Source organism: Rhopalosiphum padi, chromosome 3 (assembly GCF_020882245.1).
Source record: "Rhopalosiphum padi isolate XX-2018 chromosome 3, ASM2088224v1, whole genome shotgun sequence".
NCBI lineage: Eukaryota > Metazoa > Arthropoda > Insecta > Hemiptera > Aphididae > Rhopalosiphum > Rhopalosiphum padi.
In genome coordinates, this window is record NC_083599.1 from 56,879,224 (window position 1) to 56,902,165 (window position 22,942).

The 22,942-nt window shown below is 28.3% G+C and overlaps 1 protein-coding gene across 1 annotated transcript; it reads right to left on the minus strand.

The window, feature by feature from the left end:
• Positions 1 to 6,410: 6,410 nt before the first annotated feature.
• On the minus strand, positions 6,411 to 17,254 carry LOC132924328 (uncharacterized). The gene is made up of 4 exons (XM_060988559.1): positions 17,077 to 17,254; positions 10,614 to 11,149; positions 7,142 to 7,531; positions 6,411 to 6,620 (listed from the first exon to the last, which is right to left on the minus strand). Exons 1-4 carry the CDS (start codon positions 17,252 to 17,254, stop codon positions 6,411 to 6,413), a joined length of 1,314 nt encoding a protein of 437 aa, XP_060844542.1.
• Between the last annotated feature and the right edge of the window lie 5,688 nt (positions 17,255 to 22,942).

Sequence of the window (22,942 nt, forward strand, 5' to 3'; positions counted from 1 at the left end):
CACACCTAGGCATTCTAGATAGTGTTTGAAGTATAAAATATTTTCTAAATCTATAATAGTTCTATACAGACTTAAGTCTGTATAAAATGGGAAGGAAGTTGTTGCTGATTGAATATATCATAATAATTTGTAAAGTTAATTTAACAATATCGTATCATCACAAAAGCTCGCAGGAACCAATTGGTATATGTTACCTGTAGACAACTCGAGAACCAATTCGACAATTGGGAACCAACTCGTAGTCGTCCTTAGACCTTATCGCTAGACCAAATTACAGGGTTTGGATAAGACGGATTCAAATTTTAGTAAGTACCGAATTTTGATACGTTAACTTGTTTACTATTTTGTTTTAATCTAAACTATTTTTGATGATTTTTTTTTAAACTGAATATCAATTATTATAAAAATGATATTTTTATGCTTCAATTTTTGTATTACAAGTTATAATTGTGGATAACTTAACGGACTGTTTCGGTGAAATACTGCGGTGTCTACGTAAAATGATCATTTTCAGGACCATCAATAAATACAATACGAAAAGCAACTAATCAGAATGCAGTAATTAAGCTCAAACCGAGTTGAACATAAAAAACCCATACATCAGAAAGAAAATAGGATTAAGGAGAAAAATGATGTCTACACATAGTGAGGCAATACCTATCTATAGATACTAAATTACTAAAATCAAGGAAGTCGGACAAATATGTATTGGAGAAGAGAAAGGAGGAACATGTTTCCGCCAATCGACACAGCTGTCGAGCACCAGCGATCCAACCGCCGGACGGCAGCACTCGTAGACAAGACAATATAATATTATATTATACAAAACGGTTTCTAAAATGACGTTTGAAATGTAATTTTACCTGCAGTGTCCTTCCAAATTTTTACATCGGTGAGTAAAATAATCAAGGCTGGGCAAAATATGCATTTGCATATTTTTTTTTGACTCAGTTCAGCTATTTTTTTTTTCAATAAAATTAATAGACATTTTGAATAAATCGATTAAGTTTTAAATAAGTTTCACAAATAATGTTATTGATTTATATCAACAAACTACAATTATTATTATTAAGTTAATTACTTAAAAAAAAAATAATAATAATTAATAATTAAAATAAGTGATTGTCACTTGGATAATAATATATAATATACGTTATGAGTGGGAGTGCATGCTTGTATGTAGTTTTTTTATCGATATTTAAAAAAAAGACTAATAATTAAAATCAAAATTTAAATTGTTGGTATATAAATATTTCAAAAAGATTCAAAACATTTTTTAAATTATTCCATATATAGAAAATGCTAAAATAAACATTTGGTGTTAATTTAAAGTATATATAAAACTATCCATTTTTTAATTAAAACAAAATAAGAAAATCGATTTTAATAAAATCGGATAATAAACAGGGGCGCATTTTTGTAAAATACCGTGTCGATGGTTTGAAAACAAAATTGTACGACAGAATGCTTTGACGCAAATATGCAGTAAAATCAATAAAGTACGCATAAATAATATAGTGTACACTGTACATCGTTGAGTGTAATAATATTATCAACACGTTTATTTTTTTGTTTATAAAATGTATTTATTATGTATAGGCATTACCTACGCGAAAATCTATAAACACGGTCAAAATACAAAACGGTTTTTCCCTCGACATTTTCTTAAACGCGAAAAAGGTTCGAACAACGCGTATAAAGAGGTATGTATACATTATAATATTATATTTATGATGTAGTCGGTCGGGAATTATTTTTACTAAAATTGTTATTATTATTATTATTATTATTATTTCTTTCGTATTATTATTTTTAGCCGTGAAGCTCGAATTCGATGTTGGCACGAACATTACCGATACCGCGGTATAATATTATTATGTAATACTTATCTTGCCGAACCTTTTGTCAATAACGTATAATCAAGACGGTCGTCTCGGCAACTGTGTTCGGCCGCGGACACGTTTATAACAATATCGCACAATCGTATTACCGCCATGACATATCGGCCCGTCGTAATAATATTATTATTATCGCCGAAGCCGATCTCGCGTATTTTTTATTTTTATTATTTTTTTTGGTAATCGCGTTGATGACGTGATAAAAGGTATAACATTATATTGTGTGCGTATAGTGTGGGTACTGACCTAGTAAAAGAGAGCGGTAACGTTATAATAAAATCGTAGTACCTATTAAACGCGCGGTCCGTCCGCCCCCGCACACAAACAAACACGCGCACCCGACAACAACTTAACTGTAATAATTATTATCATTGTGTATTATTTCGTTTGATTTATCAAAATCGAACACGCAACCGGCACACTATAGACGACATACTTGGGCAGTATAGAGAAAACGGCAATTTTAATATTTTAACGCTCGTCGTAATAAAAAAAAAAAACAATTATAATATACAGCTAACAGTTGGAGTGTTTATTTATTATTATTATTATTATTTTTTTTTTGTGGTATTGTATGAGCGTTTTGATAAATTTAAATTAACCATAGATAACAGCTTATAATATAATATTATTTCGACGTGCCTACTCAGGAATACAGTTGTAATAATTTTTTTTATATACAATATACTCATAATACTTTGAAAAAACTATATTGGAAAATTAAAATATTCTGAACATTATTTTTTTTAAGTATTCGCAAATATTTAAATTAAACATTCTTAAAAGAAAATTACCAAAACATTAATTAGACCTATGTGCCACACTAATTCGTAAAATTTCTATAAACCGTTTATACATTTATATATAATATTAAAAAAATGTGAAGCACGTGTTTGAAGTATATTTTTTATGGTTATATCATGATATTATGATATATGGTCATGATATTTTTATTTATTTTTTTTTTTGTACCTCATTTTATGATTATAAAACATATTATATTTCATAAATGCCTAAATACCTTATACTATTATATGCTATAGAATGAATTATACTCGCTATTTGGAAAAATGAATAACGAGTCTATATATTGTTTAATAAAATGTATTTTATTTCGAGAAAAATATTATATGTCTTACTCGGACCTATGTATACGTCCAACTCAGGCCCGACTTTAGATACAATCGACACATGAGCCAAAATAAGAATTTGATCAGGCTAGGTTAATTCTTGCACTGGACGCTGAAAAAGTTAAAGCCGCTCTTGGTCCAACTACTCGATAGTATTATTATAGTAGAACCGTATATGATATTTTAGTATAAACAGATTCGGTAAACGAATTACACAAAGTCGATAGTCAACATATTAGCCTACGTCTGCGTTATCTTTGTCCGTACACAATCGCATTTTTTTTTTCAATAAATAATAATGATTCGTATTTTAAAAACAAAAAAAAATCAACCCTGCACTCGTGTGCGATGTATGAAAAATAGACCAAATGAGCTAAACTCTGTACATAAATAATAAATTTAATTTTCAGCCCAATATTATATTATAATTATTTTATTAGATTTACCAGTTAAGACAAGAGCTTTCCTGATATATTCGAGATGAAAACTTATATTTTAAATCTATTTTGAATATAACAAAGTTCATAAACTTTAAAGACTGGACGAATTAGCATAGATTCAAACTTCTTATAAAAGATTAAATGTTTAAAAGTTTTAAACAGTCTATAAATAAATATACATTTTCTAATATATTAATATTGCATTTATGGCCTATACTCTAACAGTCTGACAAACAGTTTTCCTAGCATAATGTGAATATTATTTGTATAGATATTAATCGAAATTTAAATTTAAATAATTTTATTTGTTTATTTCTCATTTCATCCAAGTTTAAATTTAAAATGCCCATAAAACCTGTATTTTTATATTTGTAAGATTTTTGGTTACTAGGCATATTAAATACCTACTTATGAGAAACCTTGTATTGGATTTTTAGTCCTTAGTTACAAAAATTGAATACTTAAACAATTTTAGACAGAAAATAATTTACAAATTTTTATATTTTAGCAAAATTTTAAGTCAAAATACCTAACCTAGCTATAAATTTCAAGTTATGAAGAACCTTGTTTTCAATTTTCATACTTTTTGAACCAGTAAACATTTTTTATCCACATTTATAGAATTAAAAAAATAAATAATGACAAAAATAATCAAAATATTTTGAAAAATATATTATACAATAGAATGCTAATATAAAAAATTGTTGAAAATTTCAAGTATCAACAATTATTTGTTTTTAAGTAATGCTAAAAAAACGATTTTGTCCATCACTGCAGTAAAACCATGGTTTTGGGTAAAAATTCCCGCTGTTTCTTGGACTTTCGTTTGTGTTTCATTTCTTTAAATTATTTTAACAACGACCGTTTTGGGAATATCACTTTTGACCCCCTGAAGTTAATACATTTATCATTTTTCTCAGAATCCAAAATAACACATCATTATAAAATCAATACTTCGTAGCTTTACTCATTCTGCTTAATCTAAAATTGTTTTTAAAGTAATGGGAATAGGTACTTAATTAATAAAAAATTATTGCATAAACTATGAATAAGATTTATTAAAATTCTAACTTCACTAACATAACCTAATTTTGAAATAAGTTAACCAAAATAATACCAATGGCTTAAAACGAGTACTTTTTTTAATTTAATAAACCTCTCTTTATTTTTGTTTTTATAATTTTATTGATTTAAGGTGTAAAATACTTACAATACATATATTTTTTTGATTTTAGATATTATTTAGCTACATTTTTTCACTATATTTAAATCATACATTTAGAATTTTGAATGATTACATAGTAGCCGGTAAGTAATACAACCGAATAAGAGCTTTGCTTGTTATTATAACTAAGTTATTAAATATATATTGAACATTGAATGTTGATGCATGACAATGTACAAACAAATATTGTACTTGATAACTTATCGTGTATAAAACAACAAAATATACATAAATACATACATCTCGACTATCATCGACTTCTATAGAGAATACATAAAATGTAACCAATAACTGACATTAGTATTGTTTTACATATGTTTTCTTATCATATTTAGACTGTTTAAATGTTTACTTAAAACAGAAAATATATCTAAACATTTCTTCTCTAATATATAATTATATAAATAATATAATAATAATATAGATATTAGGTTTATTACCGTATATTATTATACTCTGAGTTCGTCTGAAAAGTACATTACAAGATCTAACTTGAATCATAATAGGCTTAAAATAAATGAAAATTTCGATGAAGATAATAATATATTCAATAAAACAATGTATTTTACATTTATAGATACGTTGAAAACAACAATTATAATTTTCTAACGTTCATAATGGGAGTAGTTGTAATTATTATTATAATATTATGTAATCCTTTTGTAAAATCAAATAAATCTATAACAGTTGTTAGAGTTGTTCCTGCGGCAAGCATACAGTAGAAATTGTAAAATCTAACGAGTTACAGACTCAATGTCAACGTTATGATTATAATTTAATTTAAAATACATTATTGCCGTTATTTTGAATATTATGTAGCTTATAGCATACGATTATCCAACTAAGTACATTAGTTTAATTAGATAAATTGTCTTTCTATTTTTGTAAATCAAAAATTATTTTGCATGCTCTGTTTCTCATTCATCTTTTTACTTATATTCTTCAAAATGTACTAACCAATATTATTATAATATATTAATTCATATCATACTTATTATATTGTTTCATATATTATGTAGGTATACTGTATAAATTATTATTTTAAATATTATTAATCTAATATTGTTATGAACTTTCATTTCCGCACAGTCAATGGCTCGGGAGTGACCAACTACTGTATAATGTAAATTGTTTTTTAAATTATTTAAATTATTTGTAAATAATTTTTTTTATTATTATAATACCAAGGTAATTGGGAAAATAACTATGAAAAAATGTGTATATATAAAGATTATAGATTTTATAATTTTAGTAAGCACCTAATGGCTGCTTTAACAAAAAATAAAGTAAATAAATGTATTGATATAAAGTGTAATATATTTAATTGTTTACAATTAAATCGCTCTGTATAGTATATTTGTGTGCTAAAACCCAACAGTCACAAATTATGTGACTGCTCGATGAAGAAAACAATTTTAATATTATTCAAACCCTTAAAATTGGCAATTAAAAAGTTTTTAAACTGCATGACGTTTAACCCTTACACGATATCATTTATACGGATTTCGGTATAAGAAGATTAAATCGAATAAATAAAAACACACATCACAATGTTTGCACGGTACTTAAAATATGCGTATAAAACTATTTTCGTTTTAATTAAAAGAACTTTTTTAAAGTTCAGATTTAAATTTTATTTTTCATCACGTTCTATACATTTTTTATTGCGCAATCTATTGTTTGAGCTTCTTGTCCGTGTATCGACCGTACAGTAAGGCTAAACAGTTGATTTCGAAGGATTTATCAGTGGTTTTAGCATTTTCTGGGATATGTAGTCACAATAATTTATCACTTTAGATTTCCCTTCCTGGAACGTCTCCTCCGGATCTTCCACACAACTGTTTTTTATCACATTTTTCATTACCATTATGTTTAGCAAGTTTTTTGCCATTTTCACACAATCCGAGTTCCAATGAGTTCGCGTCACCTAAACAAATTTATAATGTTTCTTTAGTAGTAATTATTAAGTTAAATATAATAATACAGATATGGAGTTCTGGTACTTATATACAATTTATGGCATTTTTAATTGTATTAGAACGAAACAAGTGAATAAATTCATACAATATAAAAGCATTAACAATTTTTTTTATGCATTTTTCCTCTCGTTTATTAGCATTGTTTAGTCCATAGAAAGAGTTCAATTTAAATTAGTTAATGCCAATTTATCCCTATAAATCTCACTTTTCGTGTATAATAAGTATAATATGTAAAGGTATAGATATATTAGACTTAAAACCGTCAATCGTGTATATTAATATGATTTATCTAAATTATGTTTCTATTATTAGTTTTCAAAAATACAAGTGTAATTATTGAAACAAAATTATATAAATAACGTACAATACAACATTAATTATTACAACCACCAATTAATACTATATGATGGCATGCACATCGTTGAAATCGTGATAAAACATTTGGTAAGTTAACGACATTTGATTTTACTTTTTTCAATGCGTTCACGACGACTCTGATATTATCTGTCTTCTCTTGCCAATATTTAAGGTTTTCATGCAGAATTCGAATCCAAAAGTTCATAGATTCCTCGGCTAGCTGAAAATCGTAATCGCTGAAAAATTTGGATAAGTGGCTCACGACCGACAACTGCAATTTCATCCATTTTTCTTTGTTGCACCAGTCGTACAACTCAATCATTGTGCGCAGCAAAACAATGGTTTTCACGTTATGACTTTTCCAGATGTCCATGATGAATATTAACGCTCCAGGAATCAACTCTTCGTTTAGACTATCTAAAGCTTTTATACATTCTATTAGCTTGGACTTGAATGAAAATAAGTGTTGGTGTTTGAGTAAACGTAACAAAACTCTGGATAACTGCAACGATAGAAAACAATAAATAATTATTATATTTTTGAGAAGTAAGATACACAATATACATATAATAGATAGTCCGGTATTAAATGCAATTAAATATATTTAAAAATAGATACAGTTAAAACATTTAAAATATATTCTATGCCCATTTTTTTTTTAACGAATACGAAATAAAACAAATTAAATGAGATAGTAATATGATAACTCATTATAAGACAACTTATTTGTATATACCAACAATATCATCTATAATCAATATTTTTAAAATTCAAAATAAAATATATAACATATATTAAGTTTCTGGGGTATAATAAATACGTTTTGTACGAAGACATTAATTCAAATAATGCCACACAAATGTCATAAACCATAGTACTAAAGTACTAAACCGATCATCATATTCTTACTTAGTACATATTATATTGTATTATCTAAAAATAATAATAATACAATGAATACTCGATGTAAATTTAAATGTTTTGTGTTTGGAGAGAGAGAGAGGATTTCTAATTAATATCAATCTGTTTATACATATTAAACAATAAGTTAATAATTTTTAGCTGATTTTATGACATTGCTCTGTGATAAAGCATAATTCCGGGCACCGCCCCGGGTTCTGCACTTAAACAAACTTTTTCATAGTCTTTGAATTATTATTTTATTAAACTATTAAATATTTTTTTTATGTCATGCAGTATAAACAAATATAATTTTAACCGTGTATTTTTTTAGAGCATTATTTGAATATTTGTTACACTATTTATTATGATTATTTAAAGTATACAAAATTACAACCAAATTATTATTTAAGTTATCGCATAGATAAAATTATTTTTATACTTAATCCTCTACGTTTATTTCTAGAATAATACAAAATATAATTTAACGGGTTTTACGATAAGCATAATAACGAAATTATCAAATTGTTATTATCATATGATAAAGTTTACTATAATTCATGTCAAAAATGATTTTCTTGATTTTCTGTATCTATTTATTATTTTTACTAATCAATTATACTTACATAAATAATTACCTACATTTTATATATTTTAATTATTGGTTATTTTCTGACTGCGCACTATAATCAATTGTTTTTTTCTATTTAAATAGTATAAACCTACAATTGATTGCATGTTCACCTTGGGTCCCGAGAGTTCTAAGAACACGTTGAAAGCCTCGGTAAAGAAATTGTTGGTCAGTATACATTTTATAAATTGTCCACGGAATACGATAAATAAATAAGTACGTATTCGCGGACAAATAATTGACGGACGGGTGAGCAAACAGTAACGATTAAGAGGAAGCAAGCCAGTGAATTGTCTTCGTCTTACACACGTACAAAATTGCAAAGTTGCTTTCAGCAGAACTTATTTTGTGTTATTAACTTTAATATTTAAGTGAATTGACCTATTTTCCAACTTAAAGGTAATAAATAGAGCTCGGATTTCGATGGATTTGCATATTTTATTTTGATTGCCTGACACGATGCTTTTTATGCTACAAATGTGTCTCAATTGCATACTATTCAAACGAAATTTTTCAAAAGTGTTAGGTCATTTTTTAACGATTCGGGACATTCATTCGTATTTTCCTATTTCTAAGAATATGACAAAACCCAAACAATTTCCTTAGATAAACATTCGTATATTTTACACTTTTATTTTATGAAGTAGGCCTGTTCGATTACACACAGACGCAATTAAGGTACTTGTTGTATTTTATTAATCCAACACAACCGCAATTATTCCATTTCTATATTCTATTGTCAAAAATCCAAATATTGTTTCAAGAGTAAATATTTCAAAGATCTTTGGTCGTGTGCGTTCATGTAAATATATACATTTTAACGCAAAAGAATCAAAACATTTTATAATATAAAGTGATCATAAACACGATCTGCGCTTTAACGTAACGGCGTTGTAAGGTATATTTAAAGTTTAACCCAGTATTTACTAAATACCACATTCTTAGGGGCTTCTACAGCAAGCTAGGTGGGCGATGGAAGTTACAAGCTTAATTAGGGGGCATTGGATCAGAAAAAGAGGGCAGTGACCGTTACAATTTTCTTCAACAGTCGTATCACAGATGTACAAACAAAAAAAAAAAAACAACGGTTATATCATAAAAAACCAATCGTGGAGATATACTATAGAAGAATGTTCATATAAAAATCGTACCAAACATTAACCAACTTTTAGGAAAATACCTACCAAACACATCCGTCTTATTGAGATACCTTTTTTTATTTGTTTCTATTTTAATGAAACATATATGGCCAGTACCATCTATAACGACAGTCAGGGGACCACAAAAAATACGTCGTTATAATCAAATTTAATTTTTTTTAACTACGTGTATGCTACTTGTGCAATGTATTTTAAATTACAAAAGTTAATTATTATAATTTTAATTTAAACATGTATTTTTTATAAATATATACCTATTGTTTTTTATTATTTTATTTAAACATGGTACATTTGCTTACATATTTTTTTTAAAAAAGTCAATAACAAAATTAAAATTAAAAAATTAAAGCTCACGAAAACACCTATATTTTATATATTATAGTATTTTATAAAAAACGATTCTGTGTGATACCTATGTAGGTATGTAATTACACCAATAATATTAGACGAATATTTGAGATAACAATAATACCCCATGCCGTTACGATCGGCGTCGTTATAGATGGTACCAGTTATGACGTGTAGCGGCCCAATTTTTGAGTTGTATTATCCAATATTGCGTTATGTCCAGTTTCGCTGTAATCAGTTATTTTGTACATATAAATAAACCATATTTTTGAAATTAACTTCGTTATACCCCAATATGTCGTTACGACCGATGTCGTTATAGACGGTACAGACTATGTACTTAAGTGGGCGATAAAGACAAAAAGTTTGGGAACCAAAGGTTTAACCGATAATCTGCGCACGAAGGCATGTGCACACACGTACACGCATACTATTATAATATTATGCAAACCGCGCGGTCGGAAAATCGCTCACGGCTCATCGGTGGATGAACGAAAATACCGCCAAAACCCGAAGGGGGGTGCGGCGGCGGCGGCGGTCATCACCTTTTCGACGGCGGGCCGGTCGACGTCCGTGTAGACCACCGTGTCGGCGATCAAGTCGAGCAGCTCGAGGACGCCGTTGTGCCGCGGCACGTACCCGTACGCGAAGTCGGCCAGCTCGTCGACGGCCGCGTCCAGCACGCCGGCCCGGGCAGACGGGCACGTTTCCCGGACGCGGATCATCGTGTCGCGGGCCGTCAGCCGCTCGTTCACGTCGGCCGCGTTCAGCCGGTGCGCCAGGCCGCCCGCGAACCGCCGTCCCAGGTGCGGGCCGGCCGCGTGGCCGTCGAACGCCAACCGGTCCACGAACGCCCGGAACGCCTGGTACGCCATGGCCGTCTGCTGGAACTCGACTGCGGCGGCGGCCGCGACCGCGTCTTGTCCGGCGCCGGAGCCGCCGCCGACGACGACGACGCCGGCACCGACGTCCACGCCGCACTCGTCGTCGTCGGCCGCCGCGTACGACGAGGGCGGCAGCGGCCGGAACACGTTGGCCGCGAACATTTCCGCGACGGCCGCGTACACGTCGGCCGAATAATCTGTTGGGCAAAATCCAACGGCAGTCAGAGATGAGCCGTTGCCGGGCAAACATAATAATCGTTACGGCGTATAATAATAATAATATGGTCCCTCCTCGCCGGTAGGAGCGGTATAGAATATGCGGTAATGCGGTACAAAAATCGTATTGTATATTATATAGTCGATTTCCAAACAGACCTGTCGACCGAAAACTCCGGCGATGTCGACATCGATAAGTATAAAATACATGTGTAACGGTAAACCGCCGTTGTCGTATTGCTATTAAAATGATTTATTTCATATATTAAGCAATACACACGGTTAATTGAATTACTTTTTGCCGACGGCATCGCGTGTATATCAAACATAATAATCATCTAAGTTCCGAGCACCTACCCATCATATAAATAATAATTTTAAATTGCAATAATCGAAAAAAAAATTTCACGAGTTCACGATAAACAATAGGTACTCACACAAAACTTTGTATCGAATTTTCAAGCCTTAGTTATAGAAATACGTTTTAGACTACAAAATAAATTGTAAATTTTCATGAATTTGGTGATCAAACGCTTATAAAAATAATATTGTGGCGATGTATTTCCTTTTTATTTTAATTTGTACATGAACATTTTACGAGGAACCTTGTGTTATAGCTTAAAAAAAGTCAAAATATTTTAAATTTTTTATCATATTATTATCGTGTATAGAATATATACGAATGTGAAAATTTGATGATAGTTTTAAGTATCAATAATTATTCGTTTTGAATTACAACAAAATAATAAAAACGTTTAATGAAAAATCGTTATATTATGTGTCTAATTTTATCGAATTTTAACATTAGATGCACATAACAAATATTCGTGGAACTACTGAACTTTATTTTTTAATTCTAGTAATAACAACCTGAAAAGAGATTTGCATTAAACTTTCAAATCTAAGGTTAAAATATTAAAAATTTAATGGATTTTGAGTGAGAGCGGAGCGATGAATATATTGAATTTACAATGATATGTGCGTTTTATCTTTATTTTCTCTGTCTGTCATCACCTTTTTTCTGTCAGTAAATAGCAATAATACTTTGATATTCAACTTTGGAAGTGATTTCCGGTAGTAATTTGGAACTAATTGGTACTTTAAGGGGTACGATCTAAAATATTCACAATACTATTTCCAAATAATCGTGAAAAATTAACGAAAAATTGAATTTTTTACACAAAACCAGTAGTTCAACAAAATCAATTTTCTTTTTTTCTTTTAGTGTAACTAAAAAACGAAAAACCTTAAATACTTTTAATTTTCAACAATTGTTCCTTGTTAATGGTTGATAAAATCTCGTATTATTCGGTTTATAAAAATATTTTAAATTTTTCTAAGCTATTAAAAACATTTGACATTCAAGAATCTTTGTTTGTTTCTTCTACAAATCCGGTTAAAAAATGTTTGGATATGTAATACAAAGTTTCTTATAAACTTTATTGTTAAAATTTTAAAAAAATGAGATAATCAATACATGTTTTTTATACGCTTCTGAATTACAATGTTAACAAATTTATCGTCTAATATTTATATCATCATTTTCTATAATTAAATTGTACCATTGACATACGCTAAGGGGGTTAAGGTGAAACCTCTACACCGGAATTAATTGTTGGTACGGTACACGTTGCACACTATACTATATGGACCTGCCTCGAAAATTAACATAATAATATAATAACCCTCTCCCCCACCCCTCCTCCTAAATTAATACTTATATACGCCACTTCATTGTACATGACATAATTTTAAAAATATTTTGACTCTTTTTGAGTTTCTTAAAGATATTTGAAATTTGAAATTTTTTAGTTATAAATATCAATACACATTTTTTTAAATGGTTAAAGATTTTGTGTTGAAATTTAAAAATATTATACGTGTGTATTTGAAACTTTTAATGCATTTTATTATATTTTATATACCTACACAATTAAATTTTTCAACGCAGTGTTATTGGCAAAAATGTACTCAACTTACTGTGTTATTAATAATAAGACTAATTAGTTTAATAGCAACATTAATAGGTATGTCATAAAATATACCATATCATATAATATATAATTATTAAGAGTTAAGACAGAATTATTTTTCGTTGAATTTATTATTGAATTCGAATTTAACATATTATACATAATAGTGACTAGTAACTTACTCCTCCATTATATCTATTTTTACAATAAAATGATTACCTATTTTCCCCCTTTTTTAACTATAAAATATTTGAAAATTTCCAAGATTTTGAGAACAAATAACTACAAAGTTCTAACTATAAACGCTTATAAAATAATATCATGACTATGTATATTGATTTTTTTTTATTAGTATTAATAAAATGTTCATCATAAGTCGTTTAATTTGATATTTTTATACTAAAATATTTTCTAAACTGTATAATTTTTTTTCCCGGTTTCCTTGTAAATTAAATTTTATTTTAACGCTCTTAAGTATCGACTAGATCTAATTTTCTACCAGAAACAACCTTCAAAGTTTAAAATCTATGTATTTTTACTGACCAGCAAAAAATTGTTGAGAGGTAAAAAAAAAATAATCGCTTTTTATAGTAATAATTACTAATTAGTATTAATTAGTGGAACCTTCCATGCAAACATTGTTACATTGTTACAGCATAGTTATATTGGATAAAAGTAGTATTGCAATGGAAACAAACAATGTAGCTATTATTTTAAATAGTTATGACAACAATAATTTTCCCCCTAATAGTTTCCCCCTTAAAAATAGAAACATTTCTTTTTTAATACACGTTTCTTATAAGAGAAAACTAATACTAATAATAGATATTTCTAAATAATAGTATCATAACTTATAATTTATAAGTTATAAATGTTGGTAGGCACAACTGATATCATATAACCATTCGATTAACTTTTAATAAAACGTGTGAACTGAAATAATAATATATGTGTACACGCAAAACCGTTCGTCTCGTTTTTGCAATAAACTCTTGATTATCTATACTTGACTTGTCGACTTCTATGAATATGTATATCTATTTGTGTATGTCTAAAATAGTTAAATGTGTACTCAAACTATCTTGCCCGGTTAAAGTTCGTAAATATGTTTTCAAGCATACGAATTGTAGTTATTATTAGTACTATATTTTGATTTTGTTTCAAGTGCTAAACAAATGTTTACCCCGTTAAAACAACTTTGAATCATTAAACTATTACTACCTCCTAACGGCGCTAAAACCGGCAACCCACGTGTATGTCGACCACGAATGTCCATAATGGTATTCCTATGAGACGCGATATTAAGGATACAACTCCACGTCGGAATTTATAATCAGTGTATAGTATAATATTATAGTATTGTATGTATAGTGTATAGGTACAGCAACCATTGTATGAGATTTTTTCGAAGGCTACACACAAACACATTTATTGTTATTAAAAAAAATGAAAAATAGGTATTTGTACAACCGATCGCTAAACACAGAGATTATGACAATGCGTGTAATCGAAAATATATCATATATTTCGATTTATTTTCCTCAAAATAAATCCTGAACGGTCGTGTCACGGGGGACACGCCGTGTTTGGTATGATTTTTGGCAAGACCCTCGACCCCCGGCACGGGGGAGTCGTCATCTTTTCATCTTATGTCGTTTTAGTCCGCACGGTTTGAACAAAAATATGACCCATTGTTCGCGAAACGCTATCATCTATTGTGAATATTCGGTCTACCTAGGACTGGATAAGTTTTAAATTACCGTCATCCAGGTCGCCGAGCCCACATTCATCCCGAGAGATCTCTAAGTGGGGTACTACTTAATCCTCAGAGACAGCCAGTGCTGTATGTTATTATTGTTTTGAAAGCAATCACCGTCGCATTCGAAAACGATTCCGAACAGATATCGATTTACCGAATAATGTATTTATAAGACGTTTTTCGAACATTATGTGGTCGTAAAATATTATGTATACGCGCGTGTGTGTGTGTATATATTAAAATATTTTAAAAATAAATAATAAGGTTATACGGATACGGATAGCAATATATACGTTAATATAATATTTTAAACACTATCCGTGAGTTATGATGTTTCTCGAAATGTATTTAATAATCGTTCCAGACCGAAAAGATTACCCACTTACTACGAACGTCGTATAGTATGTTCGCGAGGAAGCCACATTCAATAACATTTAGAAAATACACATCTCTCGCCTACAAAGTCGAATGCAGCTTATAATTTAATACATAGACATACATATTCATATTTATATGTACACATATTATGAAACATTTATTTTTGTGGAATACTCGGTATGTACTTTAATTTAATAAAAAATTGTTGTACGAACTCGGTGAATAATTCGAATTTGCATAGAAAACCTAATCAATATTCGAAATTGTTTGTGTAATAAGAATTAATTACACGAGAAAGGTAATTTTGAAATTCCCAGAGCTACCTTGTGGATTCAGGATTATGGTTAAGCGAAACTTTTGCATATGTTAAAATGTGTTGTTAAATTTTCCAGATTTTCTTCGCTTTATTTTAATCAAACTATTTTTAGTTTTCATTGATTAGATTTATTATAAATTATTATGGTTATTGAATAATTATGAATACAATAAACTTTTATAATATTAATAGTATATATAAATCATTTAATAAGATATAGTGGTTTATTTTGATTACTAATAAATAATATTGTAATGACTTATAAGTTATAAATGAAATTATGCATATTAAATTTAGTTGGTAATTTTGAGAATCAAAAGTATGAAAATTCCTTATAACTTTACTCAAATATTGCGAAGAAAAAAACAGTGAAAAATGGAAATATTACGGAACACCAATTTTTGACAAGATAATTTGTGTTTTTCTATATTGTTGTAATTAAACAAAGGAATAAACATAAATAAATTATCCAAAAGCCACAACTTTTTTTATATGCGTTTGGAGTTTAAAATTTAAAACTGGCCAAATTCAACAAAATCAAGAATATTTGCAAATTATATTGTAGTTCAAAATCCATAAAATAGTTATTCATTTTGATACTCAAGGCTAGACAGTTAAATATTATTTTCCTGATAATTATTACATACTGGAATTTTAAACAATTAAACATATTTTAGTGCACTTGAAATTTAAATTTTAACGATATTGGTTACTCAAACATAAAATAACGATTTATCCTTAAACAGTATTATTATTTTGATTTTTATTCAAAAAATATTAATTGTAGAAACTTCAAACTATTACTTTAATCGTCAAGGATGTTTTCAAAACATCAGAGACTAATTTTAAATAGGGATTGGTTTGTTTAAATCTCACCGACAATTTAAACGAAAGCCTAGTTAATACATTATGTCTAAAATAGTACCTAACGCTCTCGTCCTTACAAATATTTTTTTTTTTTATTAGAAGCTGTCTATGACATTTAAAACCATTAAATGTGTCATATTGATTTTTAAACAAATTAGATTAAATTATTAATAGTGTATATATATATATATATACAATTAAAAACTGTATTATTATTTATCATATTATTTTTTAGCGAGAGGTTTGTTCCCATTATATTTTATAATAGTTTGATGATGTTTTGTTTTAGGTTTAGAGCTTCAAAAAATTGCATTTAAATTGTTAATCGTTAGTAAGACACACACACAAATGTACGTATATTTACATAGGTATTAAAAAATAAAATTTCAGGTTTAAAATAATGCAATAAATGTATTGGTCTTAATAGTGCTTTTTTTTGGTTTTTGTAGCTAATGCTCGAAAGATTTCAAGAACTAATTATCGTTCACATGGGATATTTCAAATATTTAAATCCTAAGTTAAATATGTTTAAAAATAAGTACTATAAGTTCACCTTTAACAATACAGATATATAGGTAGAAAAAGTAAAATATGCCAGTAAATAAAATAGTTCACCTTCGTCAGTATCATTAATCCACATTGCATACAATCCGTTCAAATCACTTATTTTTTGTTTCAGTTGCTCGTCATCATTGGCCGATAAATATACCGTACATTTTTTTATTAATTTCACTAAAATATTACTTATATTTTGCAGGTCTTGATTATCATCCAAACTTACATTAATATTCATATTTATACTAAAGGAATGAAAATTAAAGTCAGCAACGCTTGTAGATAATTTATAACGAAAAAAAAACTAAGGTTTTTATATATTGATTAAGAAATAACAATAGTGTGCCAGGTAAATATTAAAAACCACTGTAAAGAAAATAAATTACCATAGATATTATACTAATAACATAATGCTCATTTAAATTACACACTCTTTTTATTTTGATTATTATAAAAAAATCAATATCGCTTATAATAACTGAATTATGTTTTACAAAACTCAATGTTGTTCACAATAATATTTATGATAATAAATGTATATCAGAATATTTAGCCCCGACTGCCTGCGACATAACATTAATATCTGTTTCGATAAATATACGAGATGTTTAAATATCTTATCCTCCGTTGGACATTTTAATATATTAATATGGCGAATGAAAATTGTGGTGCAATTCTCGATCTCACAAAATAACATTTGCTCGATTAAAACAACTAAATCATTGTTCACCGTCCTATGATTCCACTCGACGTCGTGTTTGATCAACACGATACACGCGAACATCAATAGGCTAATTTGTAAATATTATTTACAGCTGTAGGCCACTGACTGTTAGACGGCTGGCAATAAACAAATACGTGTTCAAAGCAATGTACGAGTACATTATTGGCATCTTAAAATTAGCTTTGGTGATGCATCGAGACCTATGACAGACGAGATCCGTTCAATGACATTTCCCCAGAAGCTTTTAGGGTTTCGTTATTCAAAGAGCACCACAACTGTATGCAGATTTTGGTTACATTTCGTAAAACATAAATAATATATTAAGGTAATAAAGTACAAAAGAAAGACTATACATATTTATCTATAAATATTAACTATATAAGTACAAAGTTTAATATTGATTGTATATGTATTATAAAATAAATATAATAACATATCTGATACCATCCTATATGGAATGTATTTCTTTATTTTTGATTACATCCAAAACTGCGACTAAAAGCGTGTATTTCTTATTATACACAGGTATGCGGTATATGTATAAAATAATGCGACTTTTGGAGTGGCGACTTTGGCGTAAATGTTCCAGTCAGTGGTCGATACATATTCTATCGTTGTTGTAGCTCGATTATCTTACGTTTTGGGCGAAGTGTTTAGTAACGTTCAACGTTTCTCGTCGTGCAATAAGTTTATAGAAATATATAATATCTCAGAATAATATTGTGCTTTGGAATATGAAATTTTAAATGTAATTAAATTGATTTTAAAAAAAAGGAACAAACTCATAATATGGTTATGATTTCGAATTAATTAGGTAAGTAAAAAATATTTTAAAGAACATTAATACGTTTCATTGAAATAAGTGTTTATCTCTAAAAAGAATCACTTGGAATATAATATATATATATATATATATATTTATTTATTCATTTTTATGTATTATTTAATCATATTGGTTCTTACATTTGAACGATGCCCGAATTACATCTGGAATGCTACAGAAAAAAACACATCGTTCACTTTATTTAATTTTAAACATGGAATTATTATTATTTGTTAAGACTAATTGAAAACATATACTTGAGTTCTGGGTTTATTAAAATTATAAGAGTGCCTTGAACGGTGCATATTTACACTCTACCTTTAAAATGAGTAGACGATAAATTCTCATTTTGTCGACGTCACGAATACTATCGAAATATTAGCGACATTTTATAATAAATTATACAGATATTTAAAATACTCTTTGTAAGATATAATACACTCTTCACCAAAAGAATTTTTATTTAATACATTTTAAAGTTGTAATGGTTATGGATAAACATGTTAATATTGACGTCGCTATTCGCTTATTTATGATCAGTGGTATTAAGGCATTTATTTGGCATTCTTCAAATACAGGTAGAAATTGTTTTCTATACGTTGTGCATGCGTGCAAATATTATCTCCATTCCCTATTTTTAGTTTCAAAATACTGAAGTATTTTCATAGGTATTACACATTTTCAATATTAAACACACTTTGAAGTACAGTTGGACATTTTTTTATTCCTACTGTTTAAAAAATCGTCTTTGATACTTTATCATTTTATCAACTATAATGTTTTGTTTTACGCACTTCGTTCAAGATTAAATATGAAAACATTGAATTTTTTCTTTAAAATACAAATTGTTTATATTTTTAAAAAAATTCTCTAAATATTTAAATTGGACATTAGCTCAGAAATATTAAAAAGATTATATTTTCATCTCTATTTATAAAATTTCAATGCACAATAGTTTAAATGTTAATTTTCCAGGATATTATTAATAATAAAATTGAATCACAACAAAAAAATCAAAATGTATTTTATTTTTAGTCAAGAATATAATATTATTTTATAATTTTTTCGCTTGAGAAAACTACCGTATAGTTATATTTTAAGCCAAAGTATTCATATAAAAATGATACAACTGATTTATAAGTTAAACGAAAAATATGTTTAAAAAAATATAAAATAAAAAAAAATAAAAAATATGTATATAATATATATTTATATGTATAAATATTTCCAATCATAATATAATATTAAGTTTCAATAATTTATAAATCTCCATATTAAACGTGTTACATAGTATTTTACCTGTGTATAACGATTTTCTATAGGTTAGGTTATTATATTTATTATATTGTATACTTTTATAGATAGGAATTTAAGCCTTTAGGGTTTTATGTTTTATCTAAAAATATCGTATCTCGCTTTATCTAACATAAAATACCAAAGTCACGTAGTGGTTGTTGGTTTTCGATAGAATTGTTTCAAAAAAAAAAACAAAAAATAAAAAAATACGTATAACAATATTTGTTTTCTTTACTCAATTTTAAAATTAATTATTAAGTACACGGAAAATGTTCCGATCGCGTAAAAATATTATATTCACTGCGTAGACGGTTTTTTCTGTTTAATTAGGATTTTTTTTTTTCATTTAAGGTAAAACAAGTTAATCTCCGTCCACAGACTAAATTGTTTATGCACTTCACATTTCGTGTGCAAGTACCTAATATGATTTTGTAGTGCAGAACAACATGTACAACTACAACTCGTGTCGATCGAGTGCATCACGCCGTCTTGACATCGGTCGACTAAAATACAATAATTTATTGCTGTGCAATATTTGACCGTGTGCAGTACGATATTTGACTAGGTAGTACAATACTCGACTGGGTATTGTACAATATACATTAAGCACTCGTCAGTCGCGTGTAGCACCTCAACGGAGTAGGTACTTAAAGTCGCCTACTTACAGTTTTCTGGAAATGTTCAGAGAAATCACAACAACAACCTGCCCACAGTATAGAACGTCTTATTTGGCAACCGCAATCAAAACAAACACTCGATCCATCACATTGTTCCGGACTGAGCGGTCTCAATGAGTATTTTCTTCGTCAAACGCCCATCGATGGTTTTCTCCGGACGGCAGTCGAGGAATCTTTTACCCTTTTTTTTTTTTATTTATCTCGCCGTTCGTACTCTGGACAACGCGTACTGTTTTTAAAAAATTCCGCACATAAATCGGTCCAATAGTTTTTCAATCTGTAGCGCACAAAGAATAAATTCGTTTATGTATACATAGATTTCCAGCTTATTGTGCACGGCGTTTGCAGCGAACCATTGAATAATGCTCACCTGTTTTACCGTGTTTGAAACACCGCCTAATGTAAACTACACATATTTTTAACATTACAATCATTTCGGTGGTTTTGGCCAAATATAAAAAACAAGTCTAAAATTATACATAATTATAATAACTACTGTATTCTATACTTGTAACTAATGGGGATAATGGATACCCCTTATAAGTGTATACAAACAAAAATATATTCGTTTATCGTCAGCTAAAAAACACTGTATGGAAGACACTCTTTAAAATTTTAATTTTTAAAAATTGGTGTTAAGTTGCACATTCTTGATAACGGACATATAGATTACCCGTGTACCAAATCTCAGTGTGACGACTACGATAAACTTGACTGTAAATCTCTCACTTACACACACAGATTGCAAACACACACACGCACACGCACAAAAACACACACACACACAAACATGCCTTCTCTTAATATAGATTAAAATACGCCTATGTTAAACATCTGAATAATTCGTGGTTACAGGTGGTCCATATGTTTTAATTGCGAAGAGTACTACTCCTGTGTGTGCTGCAGTGACACCTAGTTGGGTATATAGACTATGACGCCGTTAAAACGTAATCACAAAACGATCCATAAAAAGTAATGGGTGGATTCTTAGACTGCGGAGTTATAAAAATGCCAAGTCTACTTTTTTCATAGACTTACTTTGGAATTAAATATATAAGTATCTAAGTTTACTTGAATTCTAATAAATCATATCAATAGGACTAACCAATACATGTTTTAGGATTCTTGTCGATTAATTGCTGCTTTACTATAATGTATAATTTAAAAGTTTTTAAATTTATTTTGACCACGTTAAAATATCGCATATAAGCCTTACACTTTTCATGAACGATTTACAATTGAAATTCAAGTTACATACTACAATTGTATAGATACAGTATTTTTCATAAATATACCGACTATAATCATAATTACAGTACTTACACAATTTAAGTATTAAATGTGAAATCCGTATTGAAAACATATTACAATTATACAATACAATTATTATATTTTATTAGATATTATTATACTTATTATCTCGGATTTATGTCTTAAAAATTTATAAATACGAAATAAAAACAACATTTTGTTTTATAATATTAATAAGTTTAAACATATTTATTTTATGAAAATTAATTTTTGATTTTTATGAAAACTTAATACATTTTTAAAATTGGTTATTATTTTTAAACACTACATAACAGATACTGTAAAAAAAAATTAACAGATAAATATTAAACCATGACGTCCTAATTTAATATAATTTTTGAAAAAAAAATCATTAGGTCAAAAATACTATTATATATATATATATATATATAAATAAATTACTTAATACTTTTTTTTTAAACATTAAAAATATATATAATTTACAGTCTTAAATTTCAGTACAAAAGTTCCGTTAATTTTGCAAAATAATCTTAAAGGATAATGTACTTCTCAGTCGTAGTACAAAAACAGAATATTTAATTTAATTTGATGTACATATTAGATGTATATATATTATATACATACAATTTTCTGTATAAATATGAACATTTTACAAGCTATTAATTTCTTTTGAGTTTAGAGAAGAAAGTATTTTTATTATAACTCACAAACATATTTTCTACAACAAAGTTTAGATTTTAGTTGAAATATATATGAGATGTAAAAAAATATTACGTATAGAAACTTTTCATTAGCTTAAAGCTGAGTTAATTACTTGTTAGCTTGACCCAAGTTGTTGCCATCTCATTATATATTCATAACTTGGTTTACAGTTTTAATTTTAAAATATTATCGTCTAAGAGGTTGATTATATACGTGTATCAACAAAAACTTACAAACTTTAAATATTTTTAATATTTAATTTAAATTTTTTAAGGACCAAAAATATTTTTATACTTATAATATTCTATAGTTTATAGGTAATATAATTATTATTAGTAATTTTTGTTAAAAATGTAGCACAAATCATGCTAAAACTAAAGCAGGAACATTAAATATATCAAATAAATACCAACACATCATGTTGTGTTTTAA

Excerpts from the sequence above, each read along its gene's own strand:
- LOC132924328 (XM_060988559.1), bottom strand. The coding sequence starts at position 17,254 with ATGAATATTAATGTAAGTTTGGATGATAATCAAGACCTGCAAAATATA. Across the intron at positions 11,150-17,076 it reads GATTAATGATACTGACGAAG|ATTATTCGGCCGACGTGTAC; the intron begins GTGAACTATTTT and ends TTTGCCCAACAG. Across the intron at positions 7,532-10,613 it reads ACCGGCCCGCCGTCGAAAAG|TTATCCAGAGTTTTGTTACG; the intron begins GTGATGACCGCC and ends CTATCGTTGCAG.